At 42.0% G+C, this 16,120-nt stretch overlaps 3 protein-coding genes across 10 annotated transcripts in view; 1 reads left to right on the forward strand and 2 right to left on the reverse strand.

Annotated features, from left to right (window-relative positions):
• INPP4A (inositol polyphosphate-4-phosphatase type I A) overlaps window positions 1–1,751 on the reverse strand; it is a 109,110-nt gene extending 107,359 nt beyond the window's left edge. For 3 of the 7 annotated variants that reach the window (XM_038123478.1, XM_038162292.1, XM_038155383.1), the window contains exon 1: window positions 1,667–1,751. The gene's annotated coding sequence lies outside the window, so the exon portion shown is untranslated. Of the gene's footprint in view, window positions 1–1,381; window positions 1,549–1,666 lie in introns of those variants that run through there. The other 4 variants (XM_038158849.1, XM_038156243.1, XM_038157114.1 and 1 more) reach the window with 3 other exon arrangements.
• A 6,379-nt stretch (window positions 1,752–8,130) lies between these two features.
• Window positions 8,131–11,631, reverse strand: LOC119711182 (cytochrome c oxidase assembly factor 5). Its single transcript, XM_038161076.1, has 3 exons — window positions 11,267–11,631; window positions 10,781–10,864; window positions 8,131–8,706 (listed from the first exon to the last, which is right to left on the reverse strand). Exons 1-3 carry the CDS (start codon window positions 11,366–11,368, stop codon window positions 8,665–8,667), a joined length of 228 nt encoding a protein of 75 aa, XP_038017004.1. The 5' UTR covers window positions 11,369–11,631; the 3' UTR covers window positions 8,131–8,664.
• UNC50 (unc-50 inner nuclear membrane RNA binding protein) overlaps window positions 11,457–16,120 on the forward strand; it is a 28,129-nt gene continuing 23,465 nt past the window's right edge. The window contains exons 1-5 of one of the 2 annotated variants that reach the window (XM_038160860.1): window positions 11,457–11,594; window positions 12,309–12,592; window positions 13,450–13,570; window positions 15,453–15,592; window positions 15,669–15,770. In XM_038160860.1, coding sequence (XP_038016788.1) covers window positions 12,313–12,592; window positions 13,450–13,570; window positions 15,453–15,592; window positions 15,669–15,770 — 643 coding nt within the window. In that variant the 5' untranslated portion in view covers window positions 11,457–11,594; window positions 12,309–12,312. The remainder of the gene's footprint in view (window positions 11,595–12,308; window positions 12,593–13,449; window positions 13,571–15,452; window positions 15,593–15,668; window positions 15,771–16,120) is intronic. The other variant, XM_038160944.1, reaches the window with a different exon arrangement.

The following is a 16,120-nucleotide window of genomic DNA, read 5'->3' on the forward strand; positions in this document are numbered from 1 at the left end:
CAGCATCTGTACAATCAGACTGGACTTGAACAGGTCTAAGAGATGATTAACGACATCCAACCCTCAATATATCTCAGACCTTAAGACTGAAAATTCTGCTACCTGAGAAAGGGTACAGCCTTCAGTCTCAACTGACAGCAAATTAGACAGATGTAAAATAAGCAAGTTTCTGCAGAGGTGTCATCATTGTCTTCAGTACAGGAGCCCAACACCCTCTGAAAATCACATGTTTCTTTTGCCACACTTTGGCAGGGTTCTTTGTTTCTCCATGGCTCCCTGCAAGCTACTACCCACTACAGATTAAGTTAAAATTAGCTCATTAAAAATAAATTAAATCAGAGGTAAAGTTGTCATGTATCTAGCAAAATACATACAGCCTGGATACAGATACTTGAAAACAGCCCTGAAATCATGATTTGCTATCAACTTAGTACTGCAGCAGGGAACATGAGTAAAAGAGGTCACATCCACCTCAAAGTTTGAAAGTGCCAGAACTTCTAAATTTAAGAACACTGAATGTCAAGTTCCTGCCAAAAATACATATGCACCCTCCACCATTTGCTCCCACCTAACATTTGCATAAGAGAGTCAGAGATACTTGTGAAAAAATTGGCAAGATATTGCATTCTCTGAGTTCCTAGAAGCAAGGCAGTCCACTGAATTAAGATCTTCAGAAGCAGGAAGAAAAACTTAATAAGCTTTTAATTAAGAGCTTTTGTGAACACCATTAGCAAACAGTTGTTCTGCAGTGGGAAACTGCAAAGTAATCTTGTTTTCAGCACAATAGGGTTTTCTAGAGTATGAGGGCAGATACAAAGATGAGTCTCTGCCTCTGTTGCTCAAAAAGTAACCCAGCAAGACCCACCCAGCTGGGTCTCTACTGCCAGCCTTGACAAGCTCAACAGCAGAGGCTTCTGCATAAGGATGATACCGGCCTGCGGATGGAGAGCTTCTGTCAACACCGTGCTGGACCACGCAGGCAAAATCCCCTCTGCTGTCTCTGCAGTCCAAACTGGGCTCTGATCAGCATATTTTGACTTTACTCATGGTATGGGGGGAACGTATGTATGCCACTGGGCTAAAGCTTCAAGTTCATTCTTAGTGCTGCTCCTCCAAACCCACATAAGACGGATGATGGTGCATCAGTACTGCAAAGGCATTTCTACCATATTTCACAACCAAATTCCAGCTCAATAAACAGGCAAAAATCTGAAATATTCACCAAACTAAACACACAATCTGCTTCCTTTTAAGGCTTCTCAACATGGGAAATGAATCGCGAACCCCGGCCTGTAATAAATTAGGGGAGGTTAAACATCATCCCTGTGTTCGCCGTCTCGCTCCCGCGTCCCCCCCGGAGGCGGCTGTTTACGCGCTGTACCTTCCACGCACGCTGTTTCCGCGCTCCGCCGCAGCCCGGCACGGCTCGGGACGAGCCACAGCGAGGGCCGAGCGCGCACGGACAGAGCCGACAGCGCTGCCGGTGACAGCGCCAGCGACCGAACCGGGCGGGCAGGGCCTCCCCAAGATGGGGGCTCGGCCGTGCGCGCCCGGCGCGGAGCCGCCTCCCGCCGCAGCCGCGCGACCCCCGCCGCGCTCGGCGCCCGCCCCGCTCCTCCTCCCGCTGCCCGCGCTCCGCGGCCCCCGGCCGGCGCCCATCGCTCACCTCCGCAGCCGCGGCTCGCCGGGCACCGCCCCGCGGCAGCACCGGCCCCGCGCCCCCAGCGGCTCCGGCGCCCGCCCGATCTGACGGCGCCGGGAGCGGCGGCCCCGCCCCGGCCCTGGCCCGGCCCCCTGCGGCCTCAGCCGGGCCGGCGCTGGAACGGGAGCGCTTCGGGCTGCCCCCGCCGGCCGCCCGAGCCAGGGTGTCATCTCCGGAGAATCCAAAAATGTAGAAACTAGGATTCTCTTGTATCTTCATCTGCAGTTAAGCATTGGAGGTAGAAGAAATTCTTCCTAAAGTCCAAACTAAATTTCCCCATGCCCAGTTTATCACTACGTCCTTTTGTCCTGTCGCTGGTTGCATGAGGGTAGAGGCGGACCCCCACCCAGCTACAGCCTCCTTTCAGGTGGCTTTAGAGAGTGCTAAGGTCCCCCGAGTCCCCTTTTCTCCAGGCTAAACAGCCCCAGATCCCTCAGCTGCTCCTCACAGGATTTGTGCTCCGGACCCTTCACCAGCTCCACTGCCCTTCTCTGGGTGTGCTCCAGCAACTCATTGCTTTTCCTGAGGGGCCCAAAACTGGACACAGCACTCAAGGTGTGGCCTCACCTGTGTGGAGTACAAGGGAAGAATTACCTCCCTAGTCTTGCTGCTCACACTGATACATTTTAGCATGTTTCCTCCATCCATCCATCCATCCGTCTGTCCGTCCGTCCGTCCATCCATCCATCCATCCTTCCCTCATTCTCTACACTTGAAGTTGTTTGATAGCTGTCTCACTCACACGCATATGGTGAAATTGCTGTGTAGCTGGAAGCTGGGCTCCATTTCTTAACCAATTTCTGTACCCTGCTGCTACTAATGAGAGATTTATTGTGCTCAAGCAATGTCAAGAGTCATTTGACAGAATGTAGGAAGAGGTCACAGTCCAGCTCTGGCTCATTCTGTTATTTTTACATGGTGCACAAAAGCCAAGGAGAACACTCCCAGGAGGGAGGTGAGGGGGAAAGACTCTGAAGTGGGGAATCAGTGAGACACAGACACACTTGTCTGGATGCCTCCAGCCAACTGTGCGTGACCTGCAGAGGACTGCTGCCAAGAACCAGCTGAGTCAGTACCAACACTGCTCTAGTGTAAGAATTTTAATTTGCCTGTTGCAGTTCCTTCATGCTGGAAGCTGCCAGCTGAAGTTCCCAGTATAATCTGAAATGAGACAGCGATGCCAGGAGAGGCAGATTGAATTTTCCATTTTTCTTTCTGCATGTCGTTGGTGAAATTCCATGAAGGACTCCCTGCTTCAAAATCACACAGAATTTATAGAGAGGAGGTATTTTCAATGCATAGTCAAACGTATAATTTTTCACATTTACCTTTGCCCATCATTTAGCATAAAGCTAATGAACTCTGCCACATTTTTTAACAAAGAGACAGAAAATAAGAGTTCCTCTGCATACCATGCAAGCTTAAAGCTATCCTTGCATAAAAATATTAAATATACTTGGTGAGAACAAGCTGGAAAGCAAGTAGATCTTGTCACTAGCACCTTTCAAATTAAATACAGATCCTGACTGAAAAAAAATGGGAGTTTATTTGCAGCTGATGGCATTATTAATCATCGTCAACCAAAGTACTACCTTTGTAAACAGCAGACTTGGACAGCTCCCCACTGAGGACTCTGGAAGAACAATGTTTACTATTGATATCCATTTAATATTAGGGAATCGAAACAGCACTAAAACCCAAGGGACCAGAAGGGCCTTATGTTGCACCAGTGTTGGAGGATGTGGAGAATCACCTTGTTATTTGTGGGCAGAGCAGTCTGAATTACTCAGGGCAAAATACAAGAAAACCCAGCAGGGTAGGAATGGATATGCAGGAGAGGTTTCCATTTACCTTTTTTTTTTTTTTTGTAAGATTATGTTTTCCTAATCTATACGTAATGAAACCTCACAAATAGAGGAGAGTTGTATTTCAGTAGAGTATTTAGAGAGCTGCTCTGGGACCACTACCAGCTTTAAGATTATTTCACATTTTCTTCAAAGGTGTGCACTTACTTACGTATAAACTCACTGCCAATTGTTTTGTAGACAACCCAACAGCTGACACTGATGAACAAAAGAATTGAGCCATCACACTGAAGTTCTGGAACAGATGATAAACATGCTGTTGAAAACTTCTATTATTCTTCAACGGCCACATCTAAGGCTATACATCCAGGAAAAGAACACAAAGCTACACCCTGGGAAAACATGCCATACACTGGGAAAACATCAGAGTGAAAAACTACTGACTCTGAAAAAGGCATCAGGGTCATAAGGGACAGGGAATTGAACATGAGATCTTAATATGGTGTGTTAAGGGACAAAATATGACGCTCACCTTGGAAGCACAATCAATAGTGTAAAAAGAAAGCAGGGATTTTACCTGTACAGAGATCAATGAAAAAATCAGTAATAGAGGTTTATCTCCTTCCTAAAAGAATATTGCAAATCCTCCCCCATGATGGGACTAAGGAGGGCAGTTATAACACAAGTCACAAGTTTAGGAAGTCAATCCCTGCATTTCATTGCATCTTTCTGTTTTTAATTTTTTAACTTTCAAATGCATTCCAGCAGGAAAATGTAAGATACTTATAAACTCTTTGCAGAGCCGTCCTCTCTTCCTCTCCCAGAAGTGAAAACTGAAGTCAAATTCTAATCATAAGACAGACATGCTCTTTCTGCAGAGAGATTACTGGCTATTGAAATATTCTATCAAGAGAAAACTTAATCAGATTTTATGCCATTTTCAAGAGCTGATACCTTTCTCTGGCATAAAAAGCTTCACAGAAGGTCAGACTCGATGAAATGTGTCAAACTCTTACCTTAACTACTAATATAAAGCAGGAAGAGACCTGAATGTCCAGCCTCAGTCGACAAAAGGCTTTATGGAGTTTTTGCCCATGAATTGATCAATACAAATTTTTACACATCCGATTATCAATCCCCTCAATGCACTATTTAGTTTCATCTTCCTCAGCATGCCAACAATCCAACAACCTGCAACAGATTTCTTCCCACTCAGAATCCCAGAAATCATCCTGCAATGATCCTTAGTGAGGTGCAGCTGCTACAGAACCAAAACCTTGAGAAAATAGCTAATAAATATTAGACCTTTTTGACCTCAGAAAGACTTCAAAACTTTCCCCACCAAAAAGGGCCTCAAAAGTTCCTGTCACAAATTGACTAGGAAAAGATCATATTCCTCTTCCTTGGAGTGGTAATGAAAGATAACACAATACAATTTTACAGTAGCACAGTTTATCATTAGAACTTATGAATTACAAGCCAATTTCTGCTTTGCTATTTTTCTGTGGCCCCTTTTAAAGAAATAGTAGCAATATTAGAGATTTTTAAAATCTTGTTCTAGGTCACAGAGATTTACTTGTATAATTTCCTCTCTTACTAAAAAATCTTTAGGGAAATTATTCTATTCCATTTCACTGCAGTCCATTAGTACCTACAGGCCAGCCAAAAAAAGAATATTGCATATGAAAGCCTCCATCAGTTCATACCCACCTCAGCTTGACATAAAAACATATTTCCAATGTTCAGCTACTAAAATACATTATTACTTGAAATATATCACCTTCTATTCACCTAATTAATCAACTGTTAAAATGCTGATCTTTTTGCTTCTTCCATTTTCAGTGTTCAAGAACGTTATAAATGAACCTTCTGTAAATCCTGAAAATAAAGCATAGTCCACTTCAAGAAGCTGCACTCTATGTTTACAGAATTTTCTTCCTACACACTGTCAACCAAGTCATTGTGAAGTGTGCCACTTACAGAAATAACCAGCTAATGATTTTCTGAAGATATCTGCAATAAAACTATGCCAGAGACAGAAAATTCAGCAGGCAGATTTGAAAAAAGAAAAATGAGAAAGGATCTTAAGGTTTCTGGTTATTATTCTGTCAGCTACAGCTTATGACTGGAATTAAGCTGTTGTGCTCTTCAGCTTTAGACAAGATAGATATATACAATAAATACACGTATTCTAAATGATCACATATCAAGGCAGCGTAAAATTCATCATGTTAACAAAACTGCTACAGTTCTGTATTTGTAAATTTTCTAACCACAGGCTTAAACAACAGATTCTGCTTACCACCTACATTCTGTGGCTGCACTTTTAGATGATGACTTCATCTAATGCTGCTATTATGAGTAGAAGGTGTCAATCTAGTTTGTTCCAGGCTTTCACTGAAAACATATAATTTTAAATGTTGTCTTTGAAAAAAAGCATCTCATCCAACCTGCTACTCTCCAGAAACTTTAAGAAGTGAAGAGAGACTGGACAAGCACTTCCTTATGCCACCCAGTGAATAATGAAGCTGTTTATAATAAAAATGCACCCAGTCTGGGTGCAGAAAATATTTCAAAAGTGAGGGTTTTTTAAAGATACTTTGTCATTCCATCTGAGAGGCACATCCTAAATGTGTGATACTTTTTAAAGACCAACCCCTTTCTCTCACTTTTCAATGTATGTACATGTGGGCCTTCGTTAAACACTCATATGCTTATCACTCTGTACTGACTTGAAAAAACAGTTCATAGCCTAAAGAATTTTCAGAGTAAATGACCACAGCCTGTTTTTTATCATCATAAACATGTGAGCAGTTCTGCAATATATGTTTGCAGCTCTGTAAATAGAACCATGTTTGCAGGATTGGACCACAGAGAACATTTTAATTGCTGAAACAGGATGCTGTACCACGGACAGGCCCTAGCACTGACAGAGCCACAGCCTGCGACGTCAGTCTTGACAGCATGTAGCACCCTCTGACTCTCCATCATGGAAAACAGAGAGGAACAAGAGCAGCAGTGAGCTCTTAGCAAACTCTGTTCTTTACTTATTCAACACAAATTATTAGTACTGCTTATATTTGGGATTCTGAAACCAGTATTAGCCTTTTGGCACCATGCCAAGCATTGGTCCTCAACAACTCAATTTCACAGATCCCATCTTGCAAAGTCTACCAAAGAACAGAAATATGCATTTTCTTTAGTAAAAGTCAGTAATGCAGCACAAGGCACAGGATAAAAACATCAATATATTTAAATAAAAACATTTTGTGCGTTAGGGAAAAAGCTGTAATCAAATGCATAGGACTTAGGGCATTAATGAAATAATTATTTTTCTCAAAGGAACATTAATATCTCTCAAGTAGGACAGTGCTCAAAGTCCCAAAACAATTATATAATTACTTATCTTTAGACAGAGTATTGTGTTACACAATATTGAAATTGAATAAGTCTCTTGAGCAAATCAGTATTTTCATACTGTCCTAGGTAGTTTGGTAATTTAGTGAACCATTAGGAACTTTTGACACCAACATTCTACTGGACCAAATAACACATGGGTTCTGTTAATTATTAAATCCATAACTATCCAATAGATTTAATTTTAACATTTGATCTCCACTGGATCAATCTGATAACTAGAAATAACTATGTGTCTGTCTATGATGTAGCAATGTTTCTGTTCCCTTCCAAAAGGAGATGCTGCAGTACCATTAGGAGAGGCTTAGTGATTATGGCTGAGAAAGGAATAAAGACAACTTGAACAATCAACCTACAAATCCATGCATTAGGGCACACCATGAAAAAGTCCTTGACTACCAAACTCACATACCATTCCCACTTCTCTCTCTAACTGACATTTAAATACCTGCCATCTGGCTTTATATTTATTTTTAGTACCTTTTTTATGTTTTTCCCCATGGAAAAGGCTTGTGAGTAATACATTGGAATTAGTGTTAAGATAAAAATACTCTTATTTTTAAGAGTATTTATGTGTAAAACGATAATATGGTAAGTAGGCTGTGGAAAACAAAGGATGCTTATAGCACTTGAACAAATGAACTAGCTTCCACATGATCAACAGAACACAAAAATGTGAAATCAGAGTTGATTTAGGTGGCAAAAATAAAAGTCCCACACACACAAGGAATACAAACATTCTCTGACTCATTACAGATCAGTTGCTTAAGACAGACAAAATTAAATAGCCAACATGTGCTCATTCACTGAAGTAATCAGTTTTAGAAACAGTAAGCGTTGCATACCTCTGTTCAGACTGAATGTGTATCAGACACTTGGCTTTAAATTCAGCCAAGAAAAGAAGTTACTATGGCTCTCTCCCCTCTCACTACTTCCTCATCTTGCTTCTAATCAGCTTGCCTGAAGTTATTGGAGTTTCCCCAAGTAAGAGTTACAACACCATTTATGTGAGGTTTGACACTTAAAGAGGTGGGGACACTGATGGAAGAAAAAGGAAAAAAGGTAAATTTTTCCCCTGGAAAAGCAGGTCTTATACAGAACCAGGTAACATTTACCACAGTCACGGTTTAAGCACTATTTAATGCTTCTTACTCCCATAAATCCCACTTCCTTAGCAGAGTGGGACTGAAAAACAGCACCACTCCCATCTATTACAGGTTTATTGGGCAGCAAATTTACTAGAGAGAAAACAGCTTGCACACACGTTTTACAACCTTGGTCAATTCCCCATCTCTGAAAATAGCTCTATTCTGAAAAACCCTCTGAGATACTCATCCACTAAGAAAACTCTTCCTCAACACATCAAGTGAACTCCCAGTTCCATACCTTGTATTATTTCTAATAGGAAAAGATTATCAGAATTTACAGTAGAGTCACAAATGACAACTTTACTTCAAAACAGAATTATAACTTCTGCAGCTTGTTCTGGGTTTCATATTTTTATTGCAAGTACATGACAGGTGCCCATTTTGGCCAGAACTTGCAGTTTTATGCTTGTCTTCCTTTTCACATTTCAATGCACATCCAGGTCCATCTGTTGCAATACTCAGGAGTAGATACCTCCCATGAAAACACTGCATGAAAGGATCCAGCAGGTACCATCTTCTTATTTTAGTCTCTGTTTCGTGTAGAGTGCTGATGAACCCCAAATTTTCATGGCAACATCTCTTGACAAGGACTTCAGTATCCCTTCCTCCCTCTGAATCTTGCCCTGGTATCCAACTGAAAATGAAAGACAATATAGTAAGAGCAGGTATTTTCCCAAAGAGTTATTGTAGAGTGTTTGTGCTGCCTTGGCACTTTGGAACATCAGAACAAAGGGCAGAATAAAGCAGAAGACAACTAGTGATGCAGCCAACAAGCCACAGGGGATCCCAATGAAAGAGTCATTATATCATCTTAAACCTCACACAAAACTAAAATTATGTGCCAAGTGTCCTATGCATTCTGCAATGAACAACATAACTGATAGAACAGCACAGTAGGATGGCAAGGAACCCATGAAAAACAAGGTAGAGTAAATCTGCTTAGATCAGTTTTGCAAATGTAACTGATAAACTAAAGGAGGAAAATTCAGAGCTGGCTGAAGTAGGAGTCACTACAAATGTCTGTGAGGAGAGGGATAACTTAAATACACAAAGTTTCTGGAAAAAATAGAAATAAATCAGTAAAAACAGAAACAATATTCAGCTTGTAAAATCTGCAAGTTTATTCTTGGCAATTACAGAAAAAGCATTTAATGAAAGGCTAAAGAAGATGGTAAAGCTAAAATAAAAGCCACAGTGCAGTACTTACAGAAGCTAAACTGCAAGTTCTTTCCCAACACAGCAAAAAAACATACTTTGATCGTGGGAGAATTCTTCTGAACTTAGATAGACAGTCTTGAAGATGGCAGTGACAGATTGCAACTCAGCCATATTCTGATATTAGACTGAGGAGGTTTCTTTTACCACCATAAACTAACCTTCTTCCACAATTCAGGACTGCAGCAAAATTTGTAAAGAGCTAGACTCACAATGACACAGCCTGTCCAGTAACCAAGCAGCTTTCACTTTAAACTTTGGCCCTACTTCAACATCTCTGATAAGACTTTCTGTTTCCTTGAAAAGAAAACAGCATTGAGGCAAAACCCCTGATGATTTTAGCAAACTGCAAATTATATCTGTATTTAGTGTCTAACTTGGTTTTGGACACTCTTTAAGTTTCACTATTATAACAAGTAACAAGTTTGACTGAGAATGATTATTGAAATTTAAAGAATTAACAGGACAAGAAAAACTTCACTCACCAGCCTTAAAATCTGGGAGACTTAAATAAAATCATTTAAGAGCCTCTTCCTGCATGACTGGAGGCATTTAGCTAGAAACTTAGTTTCATCAGGCTCCCTTAACAATCCACAGCCAGAAAAATACAGACACATCACCTGGAGACACATATGTTGCTACTGCAGTTTCATATAGGCATTTCAAACTTCCAATATACAACATCTTCCCATACACAGATATAATAATTTGTCCCTTTATGGATTAATACAGTTCATGTAGAAGAGGTACAAAAAGCTGCTACAACGAATACAAAATGGAAGAAAAATTCAAAGTACCATTTCAGCTGTACACTCTTCATCAGATAAAAATAAAAATGAGCCCTGAACTTCTCATGTTTGGAAAGTGTTAATACCATCTTTACCACATTTTAAATATGTTTTAAATGTTATGGAAACACAAGCAAAAAATTCTGGACAAGGAACTCCTATCAAAATACTGAAAATATCTAATTACATTTTTAAAAATGACTTGTCATTTCCATATGGGATAGTTCATTATATTAAAAAATAAACTGTTATTTATCATTAATTCTAGTACTCCAAGAAAACTAATGACTGAACATGAATACAATGCAAGATCCTGCTTTAACAGTGAAAGTCTTACTTCACTTCATTTAAATGTTCTCTATATAGATGTTTTTCAAAGATCTTACAGGCAAAAGATAGCTTGTGGTTATTTTATCTTACAATTACCTGGTCTACTAATATTTTTAACCCAAAACTTCACTAAAAACAATAGTGAAAATACCTACATCACTACCTGCGACATTCTAAGCCTAACCCAATTTAAATATGTTTTTCCTATTCTACAGCTTCTTCTTCATGAGAACTGAGTACAACACCCATAGTTTAATCAGGAGTCAAAGGCAAGAACTGTTCTGCTTAACCCTACTGAAATAATGTGTTTTTCTTAAAGAGGGGGAAAAGGACAGGAAACATCCAGGCCAGAAGCAGAAGACACACCACACTTACCATTGATCTTTTACATGCAAAGAACGTCACTTGCAAACTCCTACAGTGTCCTTCCTTCAAGCATTGTTTAGGGCTTTTGTTTTCCTAGTAGACGAAAAAAGAAAGATTAAAAAATTGATTTCTACAGCTCATCAAAGAGACATCAAAACACCTGACAGAATCATAGAACAGAATCACCGAATATTCTGAGTTGGAAAGCACCCACAAGGATCATCCAGCCCAACTCTTAAGAGAAGGCCAATACAGGGATCAGACCCACGACCCACATTATTAGCACCACTCTCTGGCCAACTGAGTAATATGAATTGGAAGGGGCCTTTGAGGATCATTTACTTTCAACTTCAGAGAAGTTCACTGGGGATCTCGCTTCGGTGCGGTGACCTGCGCTCTCCTCTGGAGCTGTAATTCCCTAAACTGCTGCGAACAAGAAGAGGCCCAAAAAGGGCGACCTGCGGGTCTCCGGCCCGGAAGGGCAGCGGCGCTCACCTGCAGGACGCAGGGGCTCTCCAGCAGACACTGCCGCAGGTCCTCCCTCACGCCGTTGCAGGCGCGCCCGTCCTCCTCCTTGTCCTCGTAGTACTTGGGCATGGCGGCGAGCCCGGCGCTACGCCCCGCTGCCACCCGCCCCGCGGCCGCCGCCGACCGCCGCCATCCCGGGCGCTGGGGCCGCTTCCGGCGGGGGCAGGAAGGGACGGGGCGGCTCCGGGAAGGATCCCGAGCGCCTGCGCTGCGGACGGTGCCGGAAGGCTGCGGGAGGCGGCCGTGGTGGCGGTGCCGGGCGGGGCGGGGGTCGCGCCGCGGGCCGGGGCAGCAGGTGAGACCCTCAGCGCGGGGCGGGGCTCGGGGAGCGCGGCGCTGCCAGGCCCGGAGCTGAGCGCGGGCCCCGCTGAGGGGGGACGGGTGTTCGTCAGCAGCGGCGGCCGGGCCGCTCCTATGTCGTGGAATCGTACACTGTTAAGGGCTGGAAGAGACCGTAAAGATCATATAGTTCCAACTCCCCCGCCGTGGGCAGGGATACCTCCCACTAGACCAGGTTGTTCTAAGCCCCATCCAAGCTGGTCTTGAACGCTGCCAGGGTTGGGGCGTCCACAACCTCCCTGGGCAGCCTGTGCCAGTGCCTCATCCCCTCCACAGTAAAGAATTTCTTCCTTGTATCTAACCTAAATTTCCCCTGTTTCAGTTTGTGCCCGTTACTCCTTGTCCTGTCACTGCAGTTCCTGGTGAAGTGTCCCAGCTTCCCTGTTTTCCCCCTTCAAATATTGGGAGGTGCTAGGAGGTCCCCACACAACCTTGTCTTCTTCAGGCTGAAGTGCCCCAACTTTCTCGGCCTGCCTTCATAAGGGAGGTTCTCCAGCCCTCTTACCAACTCCATGGCCTCCTCTGGACTTGCTCCAAACAATGTCATTATTTACACTTGTGCTCAGTTTTAGTCACTTCAGCATTGCAGCCGTAGCCTGCATCGCATTGTTTTATTTGTACCCCATATTGTGTGCAAAATCAAGTACATCTTTTGAAATTCTTTCTTTAGCAAGATGCTGCCAACCACGCTGGTTAATTCTGGGAGCCAGGGCAATGGTGTGCTGAGCCGCAGAGATGCTGCGAGGCACACGGCTGGAGCAAAACGCTACAAGTACCTCCGGAGGCTCTTCCACTTCCGACAGATGGACTTCGAGTTTGCACTTTGGCAGATGCTTTACCTGTTCACTTCACCACAGAGGGTTTACAGGAACTTTCACTACAGAAAACAGACAAAGGACCAATGGGCAAGAGATGATCCTGCTTTCCTTGTGCTACTCAGTATCTGGCTCTGTGGTGAGTGCGGGAGAACAGACAACATAAGGAAGAGGGAGGGAAAGTTTAGGGATGAACGTTTATTTTCCTTCTAATAACACACACACACAAAAGGACCGATCTCTATGGATGATCTTTTAATTAAAGCAGAACAGAAGAAAAAGGCCTAGCCTTTTTGAAGTTAAGGTGGGAAGTAGAAATCAGAATAGGCTTAAGTAGTACTCTATAGTCTTGAATTGATCTCTCCATTGCAACTCATTTTCTGTTGCATTTTGAACTGCATAGTGCACTGTAACTTTACAGACAGTAAGAAAACCCTATGCCACACGGCAGTGCTTTTGTTTAAAAATACTGAATACTTGGCTTACCTGAATATTACGGATAAAACATTGTTTTTACCATAAAGGCCCTGGTGAGATTCTGTATATTGCAGAATTAAGCTATAACAAAGTGGCTAATATAAATGACTGAACTGCAAATTCAGTATTGTCTCAGTTGCCTTCTATTAAATAGTGTATTCCTGTTCATAATAGAAAAACTCTTTACTGAGATAGAGTTACACATGTTGTTTGGGTTAACAAGGAGCTTTTATAAAACAAAGAATGTCCTATTGTAGCATTGTCTGATTTTTTTAAAAAATAGTTTGGGTGGAGCATTGCAATTAGACCCAAGTACAGATGAGTGTTCATATTATGAATAAACTGCATTATATCTATTTTTTCGTGGAAAAAACCTGAGATGTTGGACTGAAAATCTTGGAGGAAAAATAAAAAAGAAACTGGAGATTTCATAACAGGATACCTTAAAAAAATTCATCAGTTTAAGATCTCATGCTTTCATTTCCACAGCTGGCTTTAATGATCTTTCTCTGCTTTCAGTGTCTACAGTAGGATTTGGATTTGTGTTGGACATGGGTTTTTTTGAAACAATAAAACTGCTACTTTGGGTTGTATTCATAGACTGCGTAGGCGTGGGGCTCCTGATTGCAACTCTGATGTGGTAAGTAGTGATTTCTGAAGCCAAGTTCAGTATTGCTGTTCAGACACAGAGAGTCCTCTGCTGTTTGTGAGACACTTGGTTCTTTGTTTGGGGTAAACTTACACTCAAGTATTGACTATAGGTTTTATGCTGTTGTAGTAATTGTTTCAAAATGATACCTTAAAAAAGAATACATCTCTTTCTTTACTATTTCCTACAAGGTTAAGTGGTCAGAAAGTCTGTATTATGATGAACATTCCAGCTTTTTTTCTTTCTTCTTGAGCTGCTTAATGTTCAGCAGTAATGCCAAATAAAAATTAAAAAAAAAAGGTGATTAAAAAAAGAAGAAGAAAAAGCTGTTCAATCAAAATAATGAATGAAGAAATCAAGTAGTGTAAGCCTGAGGATGATTCTGTTTAAGCAGGGCCATATACACTTGGCCCGTGATTCTTGCTGAAGATTGTAGCTACAGCCCCATCTGCTCTGTCTTGTGCTTGGCACCTTTTTGCTTTGTTGGTAGGCACTGCCAGTTTTATCCTCTCCTGTCCAGAGACTTGCAGAAGTAGAGAGGAGAGGAGCAGGTCATTTTACAATCCAGGCCTCATCAACACCATAGATGGGCCCTTCAGCACTGAGGGAGCCATAAAATGACGGGAACCCACTGTTTCTGTGCTGCAACAAGGGGAGGGCACCAAAAAAAGAATTTTTATTTTGCAAGGAACTTAAGAAAGCAAGGGCATTTAAGAGTTTTTAGGGATGGAGTTGACATCTTAAAGTGATGGTGATTGGAAAAGGGATAAATCCTGACAGTGGCCTCAGGAACTCCTGCTTGTAACTGCAAAATTGAGAATGAAGTACATAAAAGAAACATAGCTGATAGATGAAAGGTCTACTTGACCTATGCTCCTGTCTGAGACAGCAACCCATAAATTGCTTGGGAAGAGCTTATAGTAATGCTCCCTGCCCCCATCCTCCAGCAATTTGTGCTTCAGGATGCAGTCTCCCAAGCCAGGAAGAGTTCAGCATGTGCTGGTTTTGCTCTGTCTTTTAGTCAGCTTCCTGCAGGCCTCAATACCAGTCACCTGGCTCAAGTTCGATTCAAGTCCCTTCTTCCAGTGCAAGCTCACCTTTTTTCCCAAAAGCTCCCCCCATTCCTAATCAGTCTAAACTCCTTAATCAGTCTAAACTCCTTCTTGCCTCACCTTTCCTCACCTTGCACCCAGGCTCTGCCTCTTTGCAACCCCACCCCTGGCACAAAGAGTAGGTCAGAGGAAGCTTCCAAGAAAAATCTGGTCTCTTATTTCTGAGCATGTATTGACTTCTTGTTCCTCCTCTATATGGAATAAATATTTTGATGTCAGCAGAACTTAAGCTGAAGGAAAGAGCAGGCTCATTCAGTAGCCTGTAATACTGGACAGTGCACATTGCATTTGCACATCTTTTCAGTAATAATAGGCACATGTTATGAGCACTCTCCTGCCCTCCTCCTGTCCTTGCAGTGCATCTGTCCTGTAGAGATCAAATAAACCACCTCTGTGTGAGATGTGCTGATCCTGTACGAGCACTTCACTGAAGTCATCTCCCTGTGTGTACAGAGGGAAGTGGCAGCTTGTGACTGATAAATTGTAGCACTGATCTCTTCTTTATAAAGAGGTTTTGTTTCTGTATTACCCACAGGGTATTTCAGCTGCCTCTGGCAGGCAAGGGATGTGATGATAGTTTTAACAAAATCATTTTAACAATAGTCTGGTCTGCATGATTCTTGCACGTTTTTATTCCCGGATAGCAGAAACTTTGTGGTGGAGAGTTGGGATCACATATGACTTACTACATCAAACCTATATTTTGTCAGTCAGCTTTATAGATTCATATTAACAACAGTCTCAAATATCTTTTCATGTAGGTTCATTTCAAATAAGTACTTAGTGAAGCAGCAGAACAGAGATTATGATGTGGAGTGGGGATATGCCTTTGATGTACATCTGAATGCTTTCTACCCTCTTCTAGTCATTCTGCATTTTATCCAGCTGTTCTTCATCAACTGTAAGTTAAATACTTTGAGCTCTGTGCTTCAAAACGGTGCACTATCAAAACAGCTAAGAGCAGTTATCTCTTGCAGATGTCATCATATCTGATTCTGTCATTGGGTATTTTGTTGGGAATACGTTATGGCTGATTGCAATCGGCTATTACATCTACGTGACATTCCTAGGATACAGTGGTGAGTAACATCAACTTCTTTTCTATTTGTTTGCCCAAAAAGAAGAGCATGTTTTCAAGCTATTAATTTGATTTTAGCATATTATTTGTAAAGCAGAGGCTTAGCTGCATTTTGAAGTAACTCTTTCTTTGTGGTGAATGATAGAAATGAAGTATGATAGAAATGTACCAATCCACGTTTTTGGCTGGATGGACATCTTAACCAAAGAATTTATATTCTCCACCTCACCAAATTCCTTTCTTGTATTAGACCTGTAGCACCACAACTTAGGTTTTTTGTTCCTCTGTAAATCCACTTGAAGATGTTTGCATTGGATAAAAATTCTGTAATGAGTTTAAGACCATAGTTTT

Source organism: Motacilla alba, chromosome 1 (genome assembly GCF_015832195.1).
Source record: "Motacilla alba alba isolate MOTALB_02 chromosome 1, Motacilla_alba_V1.0_pri, whole genome shotgun sequence".
Classification (NCBI taxonomy): domain Eukaryota; kingdom Metazoa; phylum Chordata; class Aves; order Passeriformes; family Motacillidae; genus Motacilla; species Motacilla alba.

What these genes read in the sequence shown, in the direction of transcription:
- LOC119711182 (XM_038161076.1), bottom strand. Translation starts at nt 11,368, where the DNA reads ATGCCCAAGTACTACGAGGACAAGGAGGAGGACGGGCGCGCCTGCAAC. An exon ending in AGAGCCCCTGCGTCCTGCAG is followed by an intron (nt 10,865 to 11,266) that starts GTGAGCGCCGCT and finishes TTCGTCTACTAG; the next exon opens with GAAAACAAAAGCCCTAAACA. An exon ending in TTGCATGTAAAAGATCAATG is followed by an intron (nt 8,707 to 10,780) that starts GTAAGTGTGGTG and finishes TTTCATTTTCAG; the next exon opens with TTGGATACCAGGGCAAGATT.